This window comes from Vigna angularis, chromosome 10 (assembly GCF_016808095.1).
Source record: "Vigna angularis cultivar LongXiaoDou No.4 chromosome 10, ASM1680809v1, whole genome shotgun sequence".
Taxonomy (NCBI): domain Eukaryota; kingdom Viridiplantae; phylum Streptophyta; class Magnoliopsida; order Fabales; family Fabaceae; genus Vigna; species Vigna angularis.
Genome location: NC_068979.1, coordinates 27,961,739 through 27,984,343, shown reverse-complemented (window position 1 = coordinate 27,984,343; position 22,605 = coordinate 27,961,739). Strand labels below are relative to the sequence as shown.

The window sequence follows — 22,605 nt, the reverse complement described above, 5'->3', positions numbered from 1 at the left end:
AATTATGTTAAAACTTATTATAACATGTATAGAAAGAACTGTTATAGTAAAACATTATCATGACTATTAGTTCATCAATTATCATAATATTTTTAAATTTTTAATTTGTCTATTATTTCAGTATCCATAAATTCTCTTTATAGAAGTCCTCACACAGAGTCCTACAAGTCGTTGCCTCCCCACATCGTCAGACGTAAGACGTCGTTGCCTCTCTACACTATTGATGAAAGATGTTGTCGTCTCCCACAGTCGTCGACAGAATGAACTATGCCTTATCTATTGCGCACGTCTCTCTCCCAAACTCAACCTCATGTTTTGACTTTTAGAGATTTCAATATGGGCCTTGATTAACGACAACCTAATTATGGCCTACTTGGAGGTAATCACACTTTACCTTAAGTTGTTCAGCATTAGAGATATATCCTTTTGTCACATGATTGTTCGGTCCAATTTCATGGTCGTTCATTTTCAAGCAACTCGATTTGCTTTGTCTAAATAACAGTTGACCGTTCAGTCTTTCTTTGACCGACGGTCATACAATACAATTATTACTATAAATTATTTCTGATGAATGTTGATTGGATGCAACAACCTCCAACTTATGTGACCATCCAAAGGGTTATAAGAGCTACTTTTGTTGAAGAACATTCTACGATATAAAAACACGTATTTTTGGTCAATCTAGTGACACCGACATAAGTAAATTTATAAGAAGTAAAAGAGAAAATATTGGTGTGCTCAATGGTCATGTGCTTAATTTAGGATCTTCTAGAGATGATGCTTCATAGTAGGCTGAAAACAAGGAGAATAATATTGTTTCCATTTGTAAATATCTTAAGTTTAATACAATTTTTTAGAGAGTATTTGTAAAAGTTATAAATGTTTATGTATATACGTTTTAAAGTTGTTGGACAACTTATGTATGAGGTTATTTGTTTGAGAATTGTTTGGTCTAGTGATACGAATTGTAGGATATTTATAGGTAAATTGAATGGACAGAAAAATGGTAAAACAAAATGAGTTTGAAAAAGAAATCTAACTTATTATGATTATCTTATTTTACCTTGACCATTCGATCTTTCTAATAATTACGAAGAGATTTTTTATTTTTTCAATTAGAAATTCCGTATTTATCGGAGATCTAACATTAATATTCTATGTGCGCAGATCGGGTTTGAGACCCCTAATGGTATTTAACTAACAGGGTTATCCAATGAAAGCGTGTGGATGTATACGAGAAAAGCAAGCGAAGTTGGGTTTATTTGCATAGTTTTGAATAGTACAGAGAAGAATGGGTTGTTATAGAGTAGTTCAAGCAGTGGCCATAGTCTTATTCGTGCTTTTGCTTCCAAATACCCATGCCTGGGGAGAGGAAGGACATGCCATTGTTTGCAAAATTGCTCAGGTACGTTCACATATCATGTCGGAATGATAAATTTACTAAAATCAATACAGTGAAGAAAGAAAAAGATCTATAATTATTCTTTGCCAAAACTTTCTTGAATTGATTTAGGGGAGATTCTACATCAAACCAAAACTTATCTAGATTTGATTTTGAGCAGGCTCGACTGAGCAGTCCAGCTGCAGCAGCTGTGAAGAAACTATTGCCAAAATCTGCCAACAATGACTTAGCGAGCAAGTGTTCATGGGCTGATAGTTTGAGGGTGGTTTTTCCTTGGTCCTCTGCTTTACACTTTGCAGATACTCCTGACAACGCTTGCAACTACAAGGACAGCAGTAACTCCCTTCTTCTCTCAACTCTTTCTATCTATATAACAAAGTTTTCTAAAAGAAAACGTTCTTTTAACCATTTTTTTACGATGTTTATGCGGTAGTGTGTGATTGGTATATGTTTCAAATATACGAGTCAATAAAATAGTAATACATTGTAAAAAAAATTGTTTCAAAAAGTTTTTAACATATATTAGATTTTTTGTAAAACCTTACATACATATTAAAATGAATCTTCAACATTCAGGGGATTGTGTAGACTTGAAAACTGGAATTAAAGGGCGATGTGTTGTATCAGCCATTACCAACTACACCAACCAGCTCCTGGAGTATGGAACCAAAACCAAATGTAAATATCAACCTAATGTGGTATTTATCCACATCATTTTCGACCTCACTAACAATTTTCTTTTCTTATATCAGATAATCTCACTCAGTCTCTGCTATTCATTTCACATTTTATGGGAGACGTCCATCAGGTATATTTTTATATATGCATTTACTTTGCATCCATAACACTATAATTAATGGAAAAAGAAGAAGGAAAGAATTAGGCAAGTTTTAGGTAGGAAAGTTAATTTTAGTACATTATAAGGTTTTGTTTATCAAAACTATTTGATAAGGTAGTTGAGAGTGATATGTATTAACTATTAGGTAATAGATTTCTAATTTATATAGGTTTTAAAATGACAAAATAATTTATTAGATCAAAAGTATTTGATTAACTAGCTAATAAATTAGTTGATGAATATAAATTATATAAGTTTTAGTGTGTAAGTTAAATACTTATGCTTCTTTTACAAAATATTTTATTATGAAATTATATTTTTATATATATTTTTAAAATGTTTAAATTCTTAATTAAACTTTTTACTAGTTTTTTATTCCTTAAAAGTTTAATAAGTTTTTTTTAGTTTGAATAGGGCGTTTTATTTAAATGAGTTTATATAATGAATATCAATTAAATTTATTTTTAAATTTTAATTTAAACTCTCATTATAATTAATTGTTTTTATAATTTTTACTGTGTATACTTTTGACATATTATTTATAATGAAGCATTTATAAATTCAATTTGTAATGATAATTCTTTTTAAACTTGAAATGCCTAAAAATTAAAAATTAATTTCACAAATAGTAAAAATAATACAATAATTAATTATTTTATAAAATTAAAATAAATAATAAAGGGTAAAAGTACAATAAAGATAATAAAAAATATATTAAAATATAAATACGTAGTAATAGAGAAAAGTTAAATTAGTTATAATTTAGAAATTAGAAACGGGCTAATTTATAAATTAGAAACTTCTGAATAAACTACTTTGATGTATTTTTTATACTGGTTAAATTAGCCTCAAATGTTACTTTTAGTGGTTTATCTTTGATTGTTATTAACTTTTGTATATTTAGCTCTAAAAAAATTTCTTGAAATAGTTTTTTGAAGAAACAAATTCACAAATATTGATCGTTAAAAGTAATAGATTAAAATAAACAACAGGAAATGTTTCATATAAATTATAAATACCTGCATGAATTTAAATGGATGGAACTCCAGCATTGATAATAATATTAGTTTTTTATTTTAATTAACTTCAATACGCGCTTTATGGACAGCCTCTACACTGTGGCTTTGCATCAGACAGGGGTGGCAATGACATCAACGTTCACTGGTACAGAAGAAAGCAAAATCTTCACCATGTACGTTAAATTACAATTTTCTTCAACCATATAACATCATCATCTGTTTCTGCCATATAATATAGTATTTATATACCATATATGCGTACAGGTTTGGGATACTAACATTATTGAGACAGAAATTGAAAGATTCTACGACGATATTGACGATTTCGTTGGTGCAATTCAAAAGAACATTACGGTATGGTGTGAAGGTTCTTCTGTTGTCTTCAACATAAGGATTTGTCAGTTGAATTTTGATTTTTTTTAGTCTATTTTAATGAACAGAAAGCATGGGCTGATGAAGTAGAAGAATGGGAGAACTGCAGAAACGACGATGTATCATGCCCAGCTATGTATGTTCCTTAAAATATTACTAAGATGGTTCATCATTGCATCAAAAATATCATGGCTAACATCTCATAAGACTTCATCTTATTGATTTTAGACTACAAGATTTTGATTGCAAATTGTTTTGAAACGTGAAATGCTTATTCGCTGTTAATTAACATGGTAAATGTTTTAGATATGCATCTGAAAGTGCAGAAGATGCCTGTGCATGGGCATATGAAGGTGCCCCTGAAGGTTCAGTACTAGATGGTAAGCAATGGTAGTTTCGATAGTGTTGAAAATCTCTTTTGTCTTATTCTGTTCTAACTATACCATCAAAATGCACTCTGCAGATGAATACTTCTTTTCTCGTTTTCCGATAGTGAATTTGCGGTTAGCTCAAGGAGGAGTTCGATTGGCTGCAACTCTTAATCGTATTTTTGACACAGTATCTGTAATGTCAATGTAACTTTGCTGATTACGAAAAGAAAAGAAAAGAAAGACATTGGGAGGGGCCGCTCATGAGCAATTTGATATCATATTATAGGTGCTTTCATTGAATCAAATAAATGAGAATGATGATACTGAATTCATTCAAATGTGGCATGCATCAAACTTTTAAATCATAATTTAAATAGGTGAATTTAAGATGTAATAAAATAAGAAGAAAAATGTTGTGTGATAATTTTTCGGAGAAGTGAGACTTGTAATTGCAATAAACAATTTATTTGGTCATCAGTGAATGATTGGTCAGACTTATAATGGAAAGAAAAATAAGAAAAAAATATCATAAGTTAAATTTCATTCATGGATTATTTAAGAAAATAATATGAAGAAATTTTCATAAATTAATTTATATAATAACATTTCAATTTATAAAAAAAAAGTTGTTAACAAGAAAGGAAGAACTGAAGTCAATGATGTTTTAACGATGAAGTTAACTTTTTGTTTGAAAAGTAGTAGAATTTGTAGTTCAATGTAAAACTTTTGTATTTGTACTTGTAGATTAGACTTAGCATAGAAAGATACACAATCTATTGGAGAGACCATAAGGAAAAACATTATTTCAGTTAAATTCAAAATTGGCAAAAAGTCTTTCAATAATTGATTATCTCATAAAAAGTATTTCTGAAAAAGTCTCTAGAATAATCGATTATCACTTGAGATAATCTCTTATTAATGGCAGTTCTGAAAAGGCTTTTCAGCTTCACTCGGACAACAATAAAAGGAAGCGCACTTGCTGATTATCTAGCATATCAGGCAATTGATGATTATGAGCCTAACCAACTTTCATATTTGAGTTTATAAATATTTTGTCTCTGAATATTTTTGAAATTGTTAATCCTTTCTGAATAGTTTAGTGCTTGTGCTGAGAAACTCTATGTGTTCTTAGTTAAGAGCTTGTAATACCTAGTGTTGGTAGAAAGAAGTGCTTCCACTAAGTGTGTCGAAGTGAGTGTAAACATCTGTTGTGCCTAGGATAAGTTTTCCATCATTTGTGTGTCAAAAGAAGTGTTGTTCATCTCTTGTACCTTTAAGAGAGGTGTTTTCTAACATTTACGCTACTCTTTGTTATTGTAAGTTCTAGTTATTTTTAGTGATTAGTTAATCCCTCTTTAGATATATTAACAATTGGACATAGGCTCTTTTGATCCAAGCATAAAACTACCTGTGCAAATTTCTCTCTCCCTATACTCTTTATCTTTATTGTTCTTGTGTTAAAAGAATTGATTTTTGTTATAAAATAAATTTATGAGAAGGAAAAAAAATTTAAATTTTTTTATTAGTAAATCAATTCACCCTTTTGATTTTATGTAGGCTTTAATATTCCATTGCACGATTCTAACAAAAGTTAACCTTATTTTTATTTTCTTTCATAAAATAGTTTATAGAGAACTAAACTCATATTGTTTTTGTATTTTTGGAGTTTATTTAAAGAATCTTATAAGTTTTTCTGCTACATATAGTGTCAAAATTAGTCATGATCGGAAGAAAAATAAAATGCTTAAACGAAGAATAATTAATTAAGATAATTTTTTAAAAATAATTATCCAAATGGACTCAAACATGATAATTTACGAATTAAGCTCTCATTTGTATTCATAATAAGAATTTAATTTATTAAGAATTAAATTCTGGTCCAGTTTTCCATTTTTTTCTTATCTTTTTCCATATAAAATGATAGGCTCCTCCTCAAGTTAGTTTGAGTCAAAGCAAGAAGATGAATGTATGGTGGTAGAAGTGGCGTAAAGCTTTGAAGATAGTGGTGATTGCTCTCGGTTTAGGTGGTTTAAGTGATGGAATGGAGATGGTTGATGATGCTCTTAGAGAGGTTGGACCAACTTCATAGATGGGTGGCTATAGGGATCTCATGGGATGCTCTAATCATGACTTAGATACAAGTTAAGAATGAGTCAAAATTTTGATAGCATTTCATTACTAATCTCAAAGTGGATTTATAATGGGAGAGACACCTTTATTTATAGATGAAGGTGTCTCCAAAGTGGACCAAAACCTAAAATGCTATCTTGCACCAAACCCTAAAAAACCTATCTTGGTGAATGACAACTTGACATGTAACACTATAACTTTTAGAAAAACTCTCCACTACTAGAGTGCCATGTGGAAAGCCATTTTAGCAAAAGTTTCTCCACTTGGGAAATGACACATGATCACTACCATTGTAATAAAACTCTTCGCTAAGAGCTTGTCATGTGGAACGTCACTTTAGCAAAAGTTATCCACTAGGAAAATGATACATGATCATTACGTTTATAAGAAAACTCTTCACTACGAGTTTGACATGTAGCCACCATGTCTCATGTGGGACACCCTCCACTAAGCTAGATTACAAAACTAATCACCCAATATTAGCTTAAGCTAGGCACAAATATTGCCCTACAACTTAAGCAAGATTGTTTAAAAATCCTACACTAATTGACCCTTAATACAAGGCCTAAAAAGAAATCCTACACTACTTGATCCTTAATACAAGGTCTAGAAATACTTCATGATAGCCCAAGTGAATAAGAGTTTAGCTTATTTAATTTGGGACAAATATATCTTTAAATATTTTATTTGAAATTTTTAAATAATTATCTTATTTAACATATAAAAAATATCAAAAGATAATAACTACCAAATCTTTTGAAATCTAACAAAATCTTCTTAAATATTTGTAAATCTTCATAGAGGGTTTGAATAGTGTTTCAAAACTTTTCGCAAAAACAACGTTTAATAATAATTACGAGTGTTGGATAAACTACAGTAGTTGTTAGAGGCTTGTGTTTTCAAGGAAGCATTTAGGAAAACGTTTTAAACAGAAAATTAATAACACACGTATTTTTATATTGGATCACTCAACTTAAGGTACGTCCAATCTCTCTTATCACATCTTAAAGGGTTCTACTAATCTTATCAACCACTTTTCGTTCCCCTTGTCAACCTGACTAGTCTAAGTTTAATCACTCCAAGTATCAACCCTAGACAACCTGTCTAGAACGTTTAGCTCAACTGAGTTAAACAATACAAGTATTTTAATTCACTTCTGATTATACAAACACAATCAGTGTTTTGATTACAAGTACTTATTCAAATAACTCTTAAAGAGAGAATAAATTCAATAAAATAAAATTTGATAACTTGAAAGACATTTCCTTGTTCCTAGAACAGACTCAGACGATGTAAGCTTCTGAAGAGAATAACAACGTAACAATTCAATGATTGCAAAAGTTCTTCTTTTCTCTTTAGGGAGTCCTCCTTATAAAGCTTTCTTCGAGAGATGATCATTACTTAGAGAGAGTTGACATTCTTAAGAGTAAGTGACTTCTTGTGTGAAGATTTATACTTTTCTGCATCTTGGGAAGAGCAACACTACTTTAATAGTGAGAGCTTATACGATTATTAAAGCAGGACATAAAGCTTTAGGAAATATTCCAAGAATGTCTTCCTTATTTCACAACATCTTTCTGATCCATGTGCACTGCTTTTGAGTAAAACTTGATGTTGTCATTATCTACACAAATAAAGAAAGAAAGGCAAAGCTGACAGAAGTACATTATGTTCATGCATTTATTGTTCTAATGTCTCATGTAAATATACTTATATATGTTTTTGTTGGTAAAAAAGTGTATTAGATCATTAAGTCTTAACATGGTGGCATAATAAACATTTTTAATGTCGTAGTTCGTATCTTTATTATCCCTTCAAAAGATTGTGTAAATAATGTGTAAAGTTTAAAAGGAATACCTACAATGATGTGGTAAATGACAAACCTTTTCAATTAAATCCTTTAACCTAATATTGTAAAGATCATGTTTTAGATATTTGCTACCAAAACTTAAGTTTAGTGCTCAATCTCTTAATAGAAGAAAAATATTTCTTTTGAAAGAAAAGTCAACCAAATTAAAAAAATTCAACAAAAACTTTTTTCAATAAAATCACAATTATCAAAGGATAATTATTCAACGTGCAAAATCTCTCATTGAAAAGTTAAATTCATAATATTGAATTTAATGCCAATTACTAGATTAAACTCTTATCACTAAGACAAGTTATACCAAATAATTAGAATATAATTCTTTCAACTTAACCACATAATGATTAAACATTGACTTGACTTATCTAACTTATAGTATGAAACAATTGATACATGATATAAGAGTATAATTTGAAGAAAGAAATTAAAAACGAATAGATAAAAAGTGTATTGAAAAAAATGAGAAACCAATAATGGATAAAATTGCATTCTTAGTAGTTTGGTTGAGTAAAAATATAGAAAGATACCTTTTGTTAATTAAGTAATATGACAAATTTATTAGGAGATAAATTATTTAAATAATAAAACTAATTACCTACTTACTTTATGTCCAAACATATAGTAAAATAATATTTTCTATTTTCATTGATCTTTCCTATCCTCTTCACATATAATAAAATATAATCCGTCTCCTTGATCACCTAACACAGTGTTTAAAACGTGACAATTGATAATTATAAGAAAAAGTGTATAACGCAATACTCTATCCAGATCACACGTTATATGTCTAGTTTCTTTTGGTAGACAAAAATAATCGACATTATAAAAATTTCCATGTTCTGCTCGCGTACAATACTTTATAATATCGTCCAACGTCCATTATTTCTGTACACATTGCATTCATATCAGTAGTGCCTAGCTGGGTGTCAGAGCACCAGATCCTTGGAATGCAAAATTCAATGAATGTTGATTGGGTTGTTAACATTTATGGGTTAAAGTTAAAGATTTTGAATTCCTCAAAGCTCTGACAGTGCAACATAATTAAATCAAAACAAAGACAAAACCAGTACTTTTAGAAAAGTTGTCTCCTCTCTACAGCTCACTAAAACTGACAGCACATCTTTTCTATTTTTTTAATATTCATCAACATTTAAAATATTAAGTAATATATATATATATATATATATATATATAAAAGTAAAAATTATAAATATATATAAAATATATATGTTACAAAGAAAAAATATAAAAAAATTATATTTGACTAAAGTATATAAAATACAAATGTATGTATGTGTACATAAAATAAAAACATTATTGTTCTAAAATATAAAATACAGATGTATGTATATCTACTATTATTGCAACGAACAAAACAATATATCAACCGTATTGACAATTGTCACGGAATGACAACAATTTTTTCTTGTAGCGAAACTGCTATCTTGTATTGTTTGGTATGGCTCCTTCCAAGATTATTTATCTAGCTTCGAGAGGATAAGGTGGATGACATAGGATTTTTGTTATTCTTTTCATGTTGAATGATCTCATTCTCAATTTTAAGTGTTTAAGTGTTTTTATTCTATTTTTTTTTACTTTCTTTATGTCTCGTTCATCTGCCATTGAATATTTTTTATCATCTCAATCGTGTCTGTTTAGTTATTAACAATCTTCTCTTGTGTTTGGTTGCTCATTATGTTTCACCATGTAGGTTTAAAAGATTTTGTTTGGCTCCATAATGTTGCAAAAATGTTTTGGGTGTATGGGTCAAGTATTCACTTCAAACAATCTTCTTCACTCCTTAACTCTTTTCTTTATTGTTTGTGTTTTTCAACTGATCAGATTTATCTACTAAAGATACTTCGATGCTTAAGTCAATTCAGTATTTGATCAGTTTAATGTTGTAATATATGCATCACAAAAGTTTCAACAATCATACCTTTGACCTGTATTTATAAGTTTCTCCATGAACTTCTAATTATAATCGGTTTAATCATGACTTAATTCTATTAAACCTTATTACTAATTTGTTTAGCTTAATCGAATGACTAACTGAATCTAATAACTATCTATAAGTTATAAACTAATAACTTCCTAAAATAGTTAATTTATAAGAAAATGAAATGTGAAGCTTTGTCACTCTTTCAAATTATTCTTACATTAACTTCACTTTTATTACTTTTATAGAATTTGTGATTCCATGTAACATGTAGAGAAAACTAAAAAAATTAAAATATTCTTAAAAAATCAAAATTTAGAAATCCAAAATATCATCAGTAATCAAAATTACAAAGTTAAATAATATAGAAACAAAATAACATTTGTTATCTCATTTGGCTTGATGATCGTTATTCATCTATGCTATGATGGACAAATAAAATAAATGGCAAAATGTTTTGCTATATGATTTCTCATACTAAAACCTAAAAAATAATTATCTAATCCGGTTCTAGTTGTTTGGGTGGAATGAGTGTGAAGGGTAAAGAAACTCTAAAAGAGAGAAGGAGAAAATAAGAAAAGAGTGAAGGAAGGAAAAAAAAACGTATAATCACCTTTTAAGGCAATTTAACAAAACAAAAACATATTAAATAATTTTAAATAAAATAAAAACTAAATGAAACAAATAAAAAATCATGTTAAATTAATTTGAAATCAAAATACTAATTAAATATAAAAAAACATATATTCATAAAAACACAGCACATTGACGTTTTAAGACTTTAAAGTTTTAAATAAAAAATAATGTTATTGATATGGAAACTAGAATCTTCCATTCCATTCTCGTTATTAAAAGGAAAATATGGATTATATATATTATTAGTATGGTTTGAGTGGTACAGTAAGGAACGATGGGTTGTTTTAGAATTGAGGCAGTGGTCATAGTGTCACTGATGCTGGTGCTTCCAAATGCAGAAGGATGGGGAAAAGAAGGGCACGCCATTGTATGCAAGATTGCTCAGGTTTCTCTTTCTCTTCTATCTAGATCTGTATCTTGTGTTCCAACGTTCAATGTAGTGTATCACTAACATCTTTCCTTCGGTTGAAATTTGATTTTGCAGGCTCGCCTGGACACTGCAGCTGCAGAAGCTGTAAGCAAATTATTGCCGAAATCTGCAGAAAATGATCTGGCTAGCCTGTGTTCGTGGCCAGATGATGTGAGGAGGGCGATTCCTTGGTCGTCCGCCTTGCACTTTGCTGATACTCCCGACTCCGTTTGCAGTTACGATCACACCAGTAAGTTGCTTTTTCCTCTCAAATCTTTCCAATATTCTTAAGACAAAATATACATCTTACCTCCAGCTCATTTTTTATCTTATAAATTTAAATTATACTTCAAATTATTTACCTGTTTTTTTAGAAAATTCTAAAGATAAAGGTGAATTTATAATGTATATAAATTGGTGTAAATTATGACATATATTAAAGTTGAGTTTTTAATATAATATTAAACTCGTATATTAGAGTTTAATTTTTTAAAATTTATTATTTGTTAGATTTATTATTATATATATTATCAAATTGTTATAACATCATTTATTAATGTCTATTTCTATGTTTAAGATTTGTATGTATTTGTAATTTTTATATTTATGTGACATGAATATAAACTTATTTGTGGATTTAAATTAAATTTAAAGTTGATTCCTTATAATTATAAATTAAAATTTATTCTAATACAATTTATGATATAGTGAGTCTATTATTTTCTATTGTTATTCGGTTACTGTGGAAATCTTTATCAATATTTAGTTTTATATTTCAAATATACATACTCCACGATTTTTATATTTATCTGTCATGAATATATTAATAAGAATTTGCACTTGTAAAACTAAAATTTGACGATTAAATATCTAAAATAAATAAATTATGTGCAAAAATTACCTTTGATCTATGATTAATTTTTTTTACTATAAAATATTTTTTTAAATTAAGCATTTAATAAGTTAAAAGTTTCATCTATCATTCACGTGCACGTGTTAATTTGAAATGTGTACATCGCATAAATGTTCAAAAGTAATATATATTAAATGTGTTTTGCTTGATGTGTTATAGAATTCACCAGATGATAGTAATATCATGGTAAAGATATTGATTATTATGACAAACAAAATAAAGGGAACAATCACAAAAAGGTTTAAAAGTATTTTTAATAATTAATTAAAAATTAGCAAAATAATATGAAATATAAATAACTATTTGTTTCCAATGACTAATTGTATAATTTTATTAAGCATATGAAGAGAAACATAGAATAAGTAAAACAAAAGTTGATGATGATGACACGAGATATTTTGTATTGAAGCCACAAAAGTTAATCAATGTCTTGATATAAAATCTAAAATAAATAAGTTTATATGTTTAATAATTTGAAGGAATAATGTGATGTGTTTTGGTGTAGAAGTACTAATTAGTAGTTGAACTTTCAGGAGATTGTGTAGATCCGAGAACAGGACTTCAAAATCGATGTGTTGTGGCAGCTATTTACAACTACACCAACCAGCTCCTCGGATACGGAAGTAACATAGAATCTAATTGTAAACCCTTGTTTCAAACTATAATGTTATATATACCCACATCACTTCTATTGTTTGCACACTAACAATTTTTGCTTCATCATCAACATCAGATAATCTCACTGAAGCTCTTCTGTTCCTTTCACATTTTTTTGGTGACATTCATCAGGTATTAATACGTGCATCTATTTATTTCAAGACATGTTTTTACTCATATAGATATTAGGGTAAATAATAGTTGAGTTTTGTTCAGTCTATCGAAGAAGAAGTTTACTGAAAAAATATAACACTAACAAGACTTGAACCTAATTACATAAGAGATTGACATCACTCTGTATCTAAAACCTTAAGACAATGGATTAATGGGTCTTCACACTTATATATTGTTCTACTTTCTCATTTCTACCCATTATGGGATTTAGACTCACACTTGAATTCTTAATAATTTTTTCCCTCAAGAGTGAGTCCCTTCTGTATTGGTACACTCCCCTTCTAGCGGAGGAATTCGACTATCCCTTTTTGTACCTCTGATCATTTTAACGAGTTACCTTTATCTGGAAGTCTTTGTCAGGAAGACTTTCGATACAGGACCATTGTACTCATGTGAGCTTAACCTAGCTTTGATATCAATTGTAGAGAGGTTTAACACACATAAATCTCTCTACTAATAAAATATTGTCCGCTTTGAATTAAATCTCCATACTAATAAGATATTGTCGCTTTGAGTCAAACTTTTACGAATTTGGTTTTTTTATCACTTTAAAAAACTTTTTACTAATGAAAGTATCTTATATATATAAATTGTTTAGGTTTTATATACCGAAGTGCTAGCCAATAACTAAGACCCATTTAAATACAATTATCTCACATCCGCATTACATTATAATGACATTTTATTCTCTATTATCTGTAGCCTCTACATTGTGGCTTTGTCTCAGACCAGGGTGGCAATGCAATTAATGTTCTTTGGTATAACGCAACGCAAAAACTTCACCGGGTAAATCAAATGCTTAATTTCTTGGATCATACACCATAATGATCTCTGTTACCACTCCACTAACAGTATATAACGTTCAGGTCTGGGATGATAACATAATTGAAACAGAGTTTGAAAAATTCGATCAGGATTTCGACGACTTGGTTGATGCAATTCAAAGGAATATTACGGTATTGGTGTCTTCAATCTAATGATTCGTTTGTTCAAGTTTTATGTTTTCTTCACTCTAACTTGTTTTAATAATAAATAGAGAGTATGGGCAAATGAAGTACAAGATTGGGAGCACTGCAGTAATGGTGACATATCATGCCCAGCTATGTACGTATGCCTCCATTTTCTTATATTTTGTTGAATTTTTATTTCCAAAATTTTACTAAAATATAAAACAATTACAAATATAAAAAGTTTTAGTAATGATTTTCGTTTTCATGGATATTTGAATTTACTGAAAAAGTTTAGGTTATTCCCATGTCTACTATGGTTTATTTAACATGGGTCAGTTTTTTCAGATATGCGTCTGAAAGTGCGGAAGATGCCTGTAAATGGGCCTATAAAGATGCCCCTGAAGGCGCACTACTAGATGGTAAGCAATGAGAGTTTTGATAGTTGTGAAAATTTTCTTTTATCATTTTGTTTTTTCTAACTGTAACATGAAAATGCACTCTGCAGATGAATACTTCTTCTCTCGTTTTCCGATAGTGAATTTGCGGTTAGCTCAAGGAGGAGTTCGATTGGCTGCAGCTCTTAATCGTATTTTTAACACCAAGTATGCAGCGGAGATGTAGTGTCATTCGATCATGGTTAATAAAATGATTTGAACTATCAAACATTTTATATTTATTTATCAAATCTTGCTAAGATATTGTTATTATACAACAAAAACGTTACAAGAAAAATTAATTATAATTAGTGTTAAATCAACTAAAATAACAAATAATCAACTCTAACGAGTAGTTAGTATCAAAGGACTACATGTAAATCCAAGTTATGGTATTTGCCTCAACTAAACACGAAAAAAGGTATTAGTATATGTACTGTATGATCAGACGGTCATAGAAATAAAACCGAGCGGAAGAAACGACTAAATAAATATGTTTAAACTCGGAAAATTATGAAAACTGTTCAGTTAGACATAATCAGAGACCGAAATGACACATTAATCGTAAATATTCTTAAAAATTACTTGAAACTTAAATAATTGGTAAGTGTTATTTAATAGATAATGAATCATAATTAAGTCGTGATTAGGGTTTTATTAATCATAGATTTATCCTAAACACTATGAATAGAGATCAAGGATAAGAAATTAGAGAAAAAAATTTATTGTGAATTCAAAACTTTGTTCTAATTCTGATCAAATTAATTATTTATTTAAATATCAAAATATCTTTAGATAAATACTAAATACGAAATGCAAGAATGATTTGAGGTGAAAAGGTATGTTGACCCTATATTAAAACAGTATGAAATAAACTCATAATAAGAAGAAAATATAAATTTAATATTAATTTATTATGAGAATGTAACATTAACTTAGCCAACTCAAAAATAATAAAATTTAATTATTTAGTAACAAACAGTAATGAGACGAAATAATAAATAGATTACGTATAAAGTTTCAATAGTCGACGTTAGGAAAGATAAGTATAGTAAATATAAATTATAGCATTGGTATATAGATTACTTTTAAATATTAAAAAATAAATACGTGTATAATTTATATAAAGTTATGTGTCAGTCTAGCTTACGTTTTCAAAGGTTAATAATAAAATATTCTATAGTGAAGTTCTTCTTTGCATGTCTACACTTGCGCTTAATTGTGAATCTAACCAAATTTTGAACCACAAATCCAATTTAATTTTAATATAAATCAATAAAATTTTCAACCACAAATATAATTGAATTTTAATATAGCCACTAATTAATTCAGGTTAAATTCTATTAATTAAAAATTGTAATTTGAAATAGAGATTCAATTTTAATGGTAACACCTGCTAATGTAATATAATTCCAAAACCAAATAAAACTGCAACTGCAAATGCAAGGTCATTTGAAATTGAAATTTCAAATTCAAATTCAAGGGCTTTCCTTACTGCACCTCCACGGTAAACTCCAAACTACTCTCATGAAATTATAATTGTATTTTCCTTGTTTTTAAATATTTTTTGGAGTAAATATTCCGGAAGGCCATTCCAATCAAAATTATTTTTGAAATATCTAATATGTAATGTATAAAAAGTATGTTTTGGATTGAATATTTTGAAAAGTATTTCTCTTTCAAATTATCTAATCTAAAATATATTTTTATATTTGGAATATATTTTTAAGTGTTTAAAAATGTATTTGAGAATAGTCAATTCTTTGTGTTTTTTTTAACTTAAGTGTGTGCAAGAAAATGCTCATTTAATTAGCCAGGGACATGTATATGGTAAATTACTATGATGAAATGGAAGTTATGAAACACAAACACGAATATGGGAATACGACTAAATTGAAAAAAAAAATATAAGATACGGGTATAAATTAAAAAAAAATTAAGAGAAACATTTATAAAAAAATATCATAATGTTTGAATTTTATATATGTAATCTTCTTTTTTTTTAGAAGTTTCTTAAAAAAGACGAAGATTATTATGGACAAATACTAAATTGTTCGTCCTTTTAAGTGTTATTTTATTTCTTTTAAAAGAATATTTAAAAGAGTAGATACTTCAATTTCTTTCACAACAATAAAAGAGTTATTAGTGGATGGCTATGTCATCCTGTCATGCAACAAAGCTCGGTTTGAGAGATGATCTAGAAATGACTTGTAGGTGGACAGACATGTAAAGCTCAACCCTTGGGAGAGGACGACCTATAAGTAGACAACCATGGGAGCTCAGCTTTTAGGAGATGGCTTGGAGCTTAGCCTTGGTGGAGGGTGGCTTGGTGCTCGACCACAATGGACAACATGATGTTTGGCCTGGGTGGATAACTTAGAAAGAGCACCTTGAGGAGCTGAGTTTTTTAGGGAGCTTGACTATACGGTACAAACCATAACACCAAAAATGAACCATGCGATACGGACAAATCAAATTTTGATATCCGATCGAATTTCGATATCTGATTGATTCTTCATCAGATTTCGATATCTAATTAAGAGCTGAGACCTTTATAATGAATTCATGCACCTGTTTGACGCGAGAAGTTTGAAAAAGATACTTCCCTAACTCCAATGATAGCTACCAACACAGCAGCACTTCCACCACGTGTTTCGAACACTTCTCAACGAACAGTCTCTTTCAAATCTTTCTTAAATCTCTCTCAAGGACCACAGTTAATAAAATCGGTGGAAAGAGATAGTGAAGAAATGAAAGGGGGTGCAGGGAGGGAAGTATATAAACTTTTACGCTTATTCAATGCTTCACTAAATTCGTTAACTACTTAATTCAATAAACAATATTTAATCCTCACTAACCTTATTAATTATGAGGACATTTATGAAAATTGGAAATGCAGGATGAAACCATGGAGGTGCATGGTAAAACACCCTCATTTTAAGTTTGTTTTTAGCTTGGTCCATTTTCAAACAAGCCAAAAGTCTAATAACCATAAACCCACCATCAACTCTCAAATTGCTGTCTAAACTTAAGAAAACCCTAGCTAGTGAGACCTTTTCCTTCTCAATGACCTTCCACTTCAACATTGGGAACCTTTACCTCAACCAACAAAGCACCTCTTATGCCTCCTCACGAACACTTTTTCAATGACCTTCCATTTTAACATTGGGAACCTCTCGTTTGAAAACAAGTGGTCAAATATTAGGTTTTACAATGGATAAAACTCACTTACGCAAACATGAGTTCTTAGCAGGTTTAGGTTATTGTCACTTCACATATGAACAGTCATGTTGGGACATGCGTTAGGGTTTGCAATGTCACGTAAGATGAAAAGCTCCAACACCTAATCAGCTCATCCAAGACACCACTTTTTTGCTTCTCATGACACTAAGGGTTTCTACTTCTCAGTGGTCAATATACTAATCACTCAAAAATGGTTATACAATAGACTCACAAGAGGATGGGCGTATTGTGTTATTTTGTGGAAAATTATAACTGTAAATTCCAGAGATAGTGACAAAATATATATGAAAAAGAAGAGGCTAAATTAGTTTGAATGTAAGAGAAAAACTGAAAGAATACGGAAAGGTGAAATGAAAGAAAATTTAAGTTACCGGAGTAATACCCAATTTTAAGTTAAATGTATGTCACTAATATTATAAAAGATTACCAAAAATAATTTTTTGTTTATTTCAGATTTGTTGACTTTAGCAATATCAATAATCACAATCAAAAAATTAAAAGATTTCAGTAAATATACTTTATTCCAGTGTTTAAATGAATCTGTTACATACCATCAATTCTTTAATAAGCTACCCGATATCATCATATGAATTTAACTGCACATAACCAGGTGGTACATGGTTGCAGGAGAATGATAAATGTTCAGTTAAATTAAATCTGCACTTTTCAAACAGTAAAATTATCTGTTTAATGGAGCAAGCAGATTACGTGAGTGTTTAGACATCAGTTGACATAGGTTCCAATCACTGTCAACGGAAGTGAATTAATCAACGAAGTTGAACACATTCAATGAAGACGAATGTTGTTCCAAGCATGTACTACAAAAATTTTAAGTATGCAATCCGCATAAAACAAAATAAAGGCTATATTGCTAAAAATCACCTTCTGATCAGTTTCAACTTTATTTGATATGGAAATTTCCTTCTATAACATTTCGATTCTTCACTAAGTTCACGTTGTGCTTATATTTGAACAAGCATGGCAACAATTTCACACAGGGCATTTTGTCAAACACCTGAAGAAATTAAGGATACAGGGACATGGAAAAATGCTTCAAGCCTGTAATTCCTTCCCCCTCTTTCAATTAAGTCATACAAGGCTTACACAGATTCAGAAAAACAAGAAAAATGAAAACACTTCTTTTTCAGCATCATGAATTTAATATTCTTACAGTTTAAAACTTCATTGGTGGATCCATTACAGAGCACCGTTAGCTCCTTCCCACTCACAAGCTAATAAGGCCAGCACTTAAATAGTTGAATGCTCTTTTAACCAATAAGCTATAGTCATCTGGTATCCGAATTAAGAATCATCAACTCGAATAAACTTTACCAATTTAGACTTCATGTCCGCTGGAATTCTTACAGGGCGATAGTTTTTGTCAAGCCAAACCGCGGTGGCCTTAGCTTCCAAAATAGGCTGCAACCAATTCACCAAATATCAACAAATATTCAAAGATGGAAAAAACTATGCGATAAATGGTGGAGACAGACCTCTTGGTTTGGCAGCTTATAGATGAAGTGTTCAAAGTATAAACGAGCAGCCGAAGACCCAGAAATCCTAACCCTTACAATAAATTCGTCTCCACTCTGGTTGCATGTTCTTAAAAGGAGAGCAAATATTAGTAAACAGAACTAGCTTATACGAAAATCATATCCTTCTTTAGTGTACTAAAACATATTAAGAGGTTATTTACACTACATCCCAACAAATGTATATCCTAACATACAGAAATAGCAAGCAGAATTGGAGAGGCATACTCTTAGAGGTGCAAGGAATTTGAGCGACAGTTCTGACAATGCCAATGCATCACCAGTGCGAGCCACGGCATCACAATTAATACCGATGCTTTGCAAGAGTTCATGACGACCTAACAAATTTGTATGGCATTTGATCAGTTTAGACATCTAAAATAGAAAGTAGAATTTTAATTGACAGTTGTCACACATGAACAAGGATAATTTAAAAGGTTTGCAGATTATCCAACTGAATACATTTCAATTCAGTATCATGTCAATTGTCCATCCCCTGATTATAGCAATTATACTGGCTGAAATATATCAAAACAAAGATCAACAAAAGAGAGGAAACATTCCGAGCACATACATGGATTGTAAGAAAAAATATTATATGTACAACTTAGAGAAACAAATATAAGTATCAGCGTGATGATGAACCATTGTATTGCATCTAAATTAGAACATAAAGTTGATGTAACCATACAAAATCTTAAGGCAGATTTTTTATTGAAAAAGGTACAGAATATGATGAAACTTTAGTAGACTAAATGGTTATCACTCATTTTCATACTGCAAATATCCTTGAGTTGGAAATAAGTCCTCGAGTCAGGCTCCATAGGTTATTTCTTCCCAAGTGATGAATTAAATGCTTGAACAGGGAAGTTCCAAGAAAATCTTTGTTTGACTAACATGCTTGGAATGACTCATTTTTATTCAGTACTTTTCTCCCTCTGTAATTCTTGTAGTCCAAGAAACACCCAAAATCACTCTTCTTGAGTTAGTAATACCAAACACACATGCCAGATTATCTGGCTTTTGTCCAAGAAATATTTCAGTGTCCTATCACTATTTTCTGTGATATTCTTTCTTCTCTTATAATAACCTAACAAATGTTCATGTGTATATATGAACGTTGAATCTACAAACACTAAAATATATCAAATCTAGACTGCGTTGTAAATTCATGATCATGTTTTAAAGAAATAAAAAATGTAATTTTGTACATATAAAGGACGAAGATCTCAAAATATACACCAAGAAAAGCAGACAATAACTGTAGTCAAACCCACCAACTTATCACATCCCACAATAATCCCCTCAAACTCATTTGGTGCTGTAAACATTTCAAAACTAACATCTACTCCCATAGATAGTTTACAATTATATATATATATATATATGCAAGATTTTCTTTCTGTAACATCAAGGGTACGTGTGGAGCCCTCAGGTATAGTCTTTTTAAATTTTTATTTTTAATTCACGCATAGGTATTTCTCGAAGTACTTTCTGGAGAAACTTGTTGATAGGGTAGTCCCTAATTCATTTATCAATAAGAGTTCAGAAGCGCATGAGATCTCACCGTGCTGGCAATAACTTGCATAAATTGCATTGTTGACCACACCGTACTGATCCAACTCATAATCACGCACTTTCAGTTCGACATCACAGAATCCACTCATTCTGTTACATCGTAAACAATCGTGAGGTTATAAATTGCAGGAAGATATATAGACAATGAATAAATTAATCACTATTTAAAAAAGAAGCTCGAATGAAAATTGCTCATCACAGTAAAAAATTAGAGAATTAGCGGAATTCCAAGTGGGATCCGTCAATTGCACACAATGAAGCCCCGAATTGAAGTTCAGTACTTGAACGCACAGGTAAGAGTTTAAAGAGTAAAAGAAGGGATATATGAGGAAATTGCAGTTACCCTTTGCCACCTCTGAGATCGAAGAGTGGTGTAGAGGCGCTGAAACTCACCGGCAAAACTGATCGGAGTGCCGGCGGTTTGAGCGGTCGGCGGAGAAAAAGAAAAGGCAATTGGCGTTCGGGACGAAACGACGTCGCGTTGAGGAATAATGTGGAAGGTAATGACACCGTAGAAGCGTGGTTGGAGAACATTTTTTTCGAGAGCAACGGGATTGTGACAGTAGGCGTTATCACCCATGTTACTGCTTTTATACTTTCCTTGTTCATCATGCTTTCAAAACCGGTGGGTTTTAGTTTGGTGGCAAAAGGTAATTTTCATACATCATGCTAAAATAAATGAAAATGAAAAAAAAAATGTAATGGGGAAAGCGAAAGCGCCATATGATACGATATTAAAACCAAAGTAATTTGGATAACAAAATTATAAATATAAAGAAGAAATAAAACTTAAAAAAAAATTATTTTTCAGATACAAATGTAATCATCAACATATGATAAAATATACAAAAGGACAAATACACTTAAAGAAGAAGAATGTTGCATGATAAAATGATTATGTCTTTCTCATTACATTTAATTATTTGTATACATATAAGAATTCAAAATTTATATCTTACCATAAAAAAATCATTATATATCAATCAGTTTTGAAAAGTAATTAATTACTATATAAACTAACTTAGATATTATTTTACAAATTAAAAATTATTTATATTTAATTCACAAATCAATTATAAATTTTTATTTATAGTATAAACTATTTTAGATATTATATGTATCGATCGATACATACTATTCAAACTACTCCTAAACTGATCGTTCAAACTGTAAGAAAATCGAGTAGTGTCGATCATAATCAACTAATCATTTAACTAAGCTAAACATATTAATAATTAGGTTTACCAAAATTGGGTTTACCAAAATTGGGCTGTGATTAAGTCAACCTTAATTAGAAGCTTATACAGAAACTTATAAATAGAGGTTAAATGTTTGATTGTTGAGATTTTTATGCATTTATTACAACATTAATTGTTTGATCGGTCGAATCCGAATTGACTTAAGTATCAGAGCATCTTTAACCAGTACACTTTATCGGTTAAAGTATTCGAGCAAGAAGGAAGAAAATTGAGGAGTGAGGAAGATTGCTTTAAGTATACACTTGACCCCATACACCCAAAACATTTTTGGTGCCTACAGTTGGGCCAAGTAGAAACTTGTCCTATGTCATTCACCTCGATTCTCCTAAGACCAACTAAACAACTTCGAAAGTCGGACCGAATAGTCCAAGCTAGAAACTTCACTACAAGCAAGGTCCAACGTCATTCCATTGCAATTGTCAACACAGTTGGTCTTCTATTGTTTGTTTCAGGGATTATATATATTCATTTGCCCGATAATTTGAGAATGTTGGTATTTGACAACTGTGATGGATCTATGACACCAAACGAGCACATACGTATCTTCATGAACCAGATGACATTGTACACTACAAGTGACACCATATGGTGTCGGGTTTTCTCCACCTCTCTGAGGGGGAAGCCCTAGCTTTGGTTTTATGTTGCTAGTCAACTCCATAAACTACTTTGCGACTATCCGAGCGAAATTTAGAGCCTAGTTTACGATTACCACACAAGTAATCAATGTTATAAGAATAGAGGAAGATTACTATGACAAAAACCGAGCGTCTAACATCCTCATATGTTACAAATAAGCATATGACAAAGTGTTATCCTTGTGAAAAATCTGAATAATAAATGTTTGGTGAAAAAGCCATTTTATATCTGAATGTTTAAAAGGAA

The 22,605-nt window shown here is 30.2% G+C and overlaps 3 protein-coding genes across 3 annotated transcripts; 2 read left to right on the top strand and 1 right to left on the bottom strand.

Moving 5' to 3' along the window:
• The first annotated feature begins 1,162 nt into the window (after positions 1-1,162).
• Positions 1,163-4,399, top strand: LOC108335491 (endonuclease 2-like). The gene is made up of 9 exons (XM_017571513.2): positions 1,163-1,405; positions 1,563-1,737; positions 1,979-2,080; positions 2,155-2,210; positions 3,349-3,432; positions 3,524-3,613; positions 3,700-3,767; positions 3,938-4,011; positions 4,095-4,399. The coding sequence occupies exons 1-9, from the start codon at positions 1,292-1,294 to the stop codon at positions 4,208-4,210; spliced, it is 879 nt and encodes a 292-aa protein (XP_017427002.1). The 5' UTR covers positions 1,163-1,291; the 3' UTR covers positions 4,211-4,399.
• Positions 4,400-10,824: 6,425 nt separating this feature from the next.
• Positions 10,825-14,409, top strand: LOC108335183 (endonuclease 2). Its single transcript, XM_017571137.2, has 9 exons — positions 10,825-10,959; positions 11,059-11,233; positions 12,430-12,537; positions 12,630-12,685; positions 13,430-13,513; positions 13,594-13,683; positions 13,764-13,831; positions 14,023-14,096; positions 14,183-14,409. Exons 1-9 carry the CDS (start codon positions 10,849-10,851, stop codon positions 14,296-14,298), a joined length of 882 nt encoding a protein of 293 aa, XP_017426626.1. The 5' UTR covers positions 10,825-10,848; the 3' UTR covers positions 14,299-14,409.
• A 3,994-nt stretch (positions 14,410-18,403) lies between these two features.
• On the bottom strand, positions 18,404-21,107 carry LOC108335184 (acyl-acyl carrier protein thioesterase ATL3, chloroplastic). Its single transcript, XM_017571139.2, has 5 exons — positions 20,808-21,107; positions 20,454-20,554; positions 19,115-19,224; positions 18,848-18,943; positions 18,404-18,773 (listed from the first exon to the last, which is right to left on the bottom strand). Exons 1-5 carry the CDS (start codon positions 21,074-21,076, stop codon positions 18,657-18,659), a joined length of 693 nt encoding a protein of 230 aa, XP_017426628.1. The 5' UTR covers positions 21,077-21,107; the 3' UTR covers positions 18,404-18,656.
• Positions 21,108-22,605: the final 1,498 nt, after the last annotated feature.

Excerpts from the sequence above, each read along its gene's own strand:
- LOC108335491 (XM_017571513.2), top strand. The coding sequence starts at position 1,292 with ATGGGTTGTTATAGAGTAGTTCAAGCAGTGGCCATAGTCTTATTCGTG. Across the intron at positions 2,211-3,348 it reads TTATGGGAGACGTCCATCAG|CCTCTACACTGTGGCTTTGC; the intron begins GTATATTTTTAT and ends CTTTATGGACAG. Across the intron at positions 4,012-4,094 it reads TGAAGGTTCAGTACTAGATG|ATGAATACTTCTTTTCTCGT; the intron begins GTAAGCAATGGT and ends TGCACTCTGCAG.
- LOC108335183 (XM_017571137.2), top strand. The coding sequence starts at position 10,849 with ATGGGTTGTTTTAGAATTGAGGCAGTGGTCATAGTGTCACTGATGCTG. Across the intron at positions 10,960-11,058 it reads TTGTATGCAAGATTGCTCAG|GCTCGCCTGGACACTGCAGC; the intron begins GTTTCTCTTTCT and ends TTGATTTTGCAG. Across the intron at positions 13,832-14,022 it reads GACATATCATGCCCAGCTAT|ATATGCGTCTGAAAGTGCGG; the intron begins GTACGTATGCCT and ends CAGTTTTTTCAG.
- LOC108335184 (XM_017571139.2), bottom strand. The coding sequence starts at position 21,076 with ATGATGAACAAGGAAAGTATAAAAGCAGTAACATGGGTGATAACGCCT. Across the intron at positions 20,555-20,807 it reads GATCTCAGAGGTGGCAAAGG|AATGAGTGGATTCTGTGATG; the intron begins GTAACTGCAATT and ends ACGATGTAACAG. Across the intron at positions 19,225-20,453 it reads TGCAAGTTATTGCCAGCACG|GTCGTCATGAACTCTTGCAA; the intron begins GTGAGATCTCAT and ends CAAATTTGTTAG.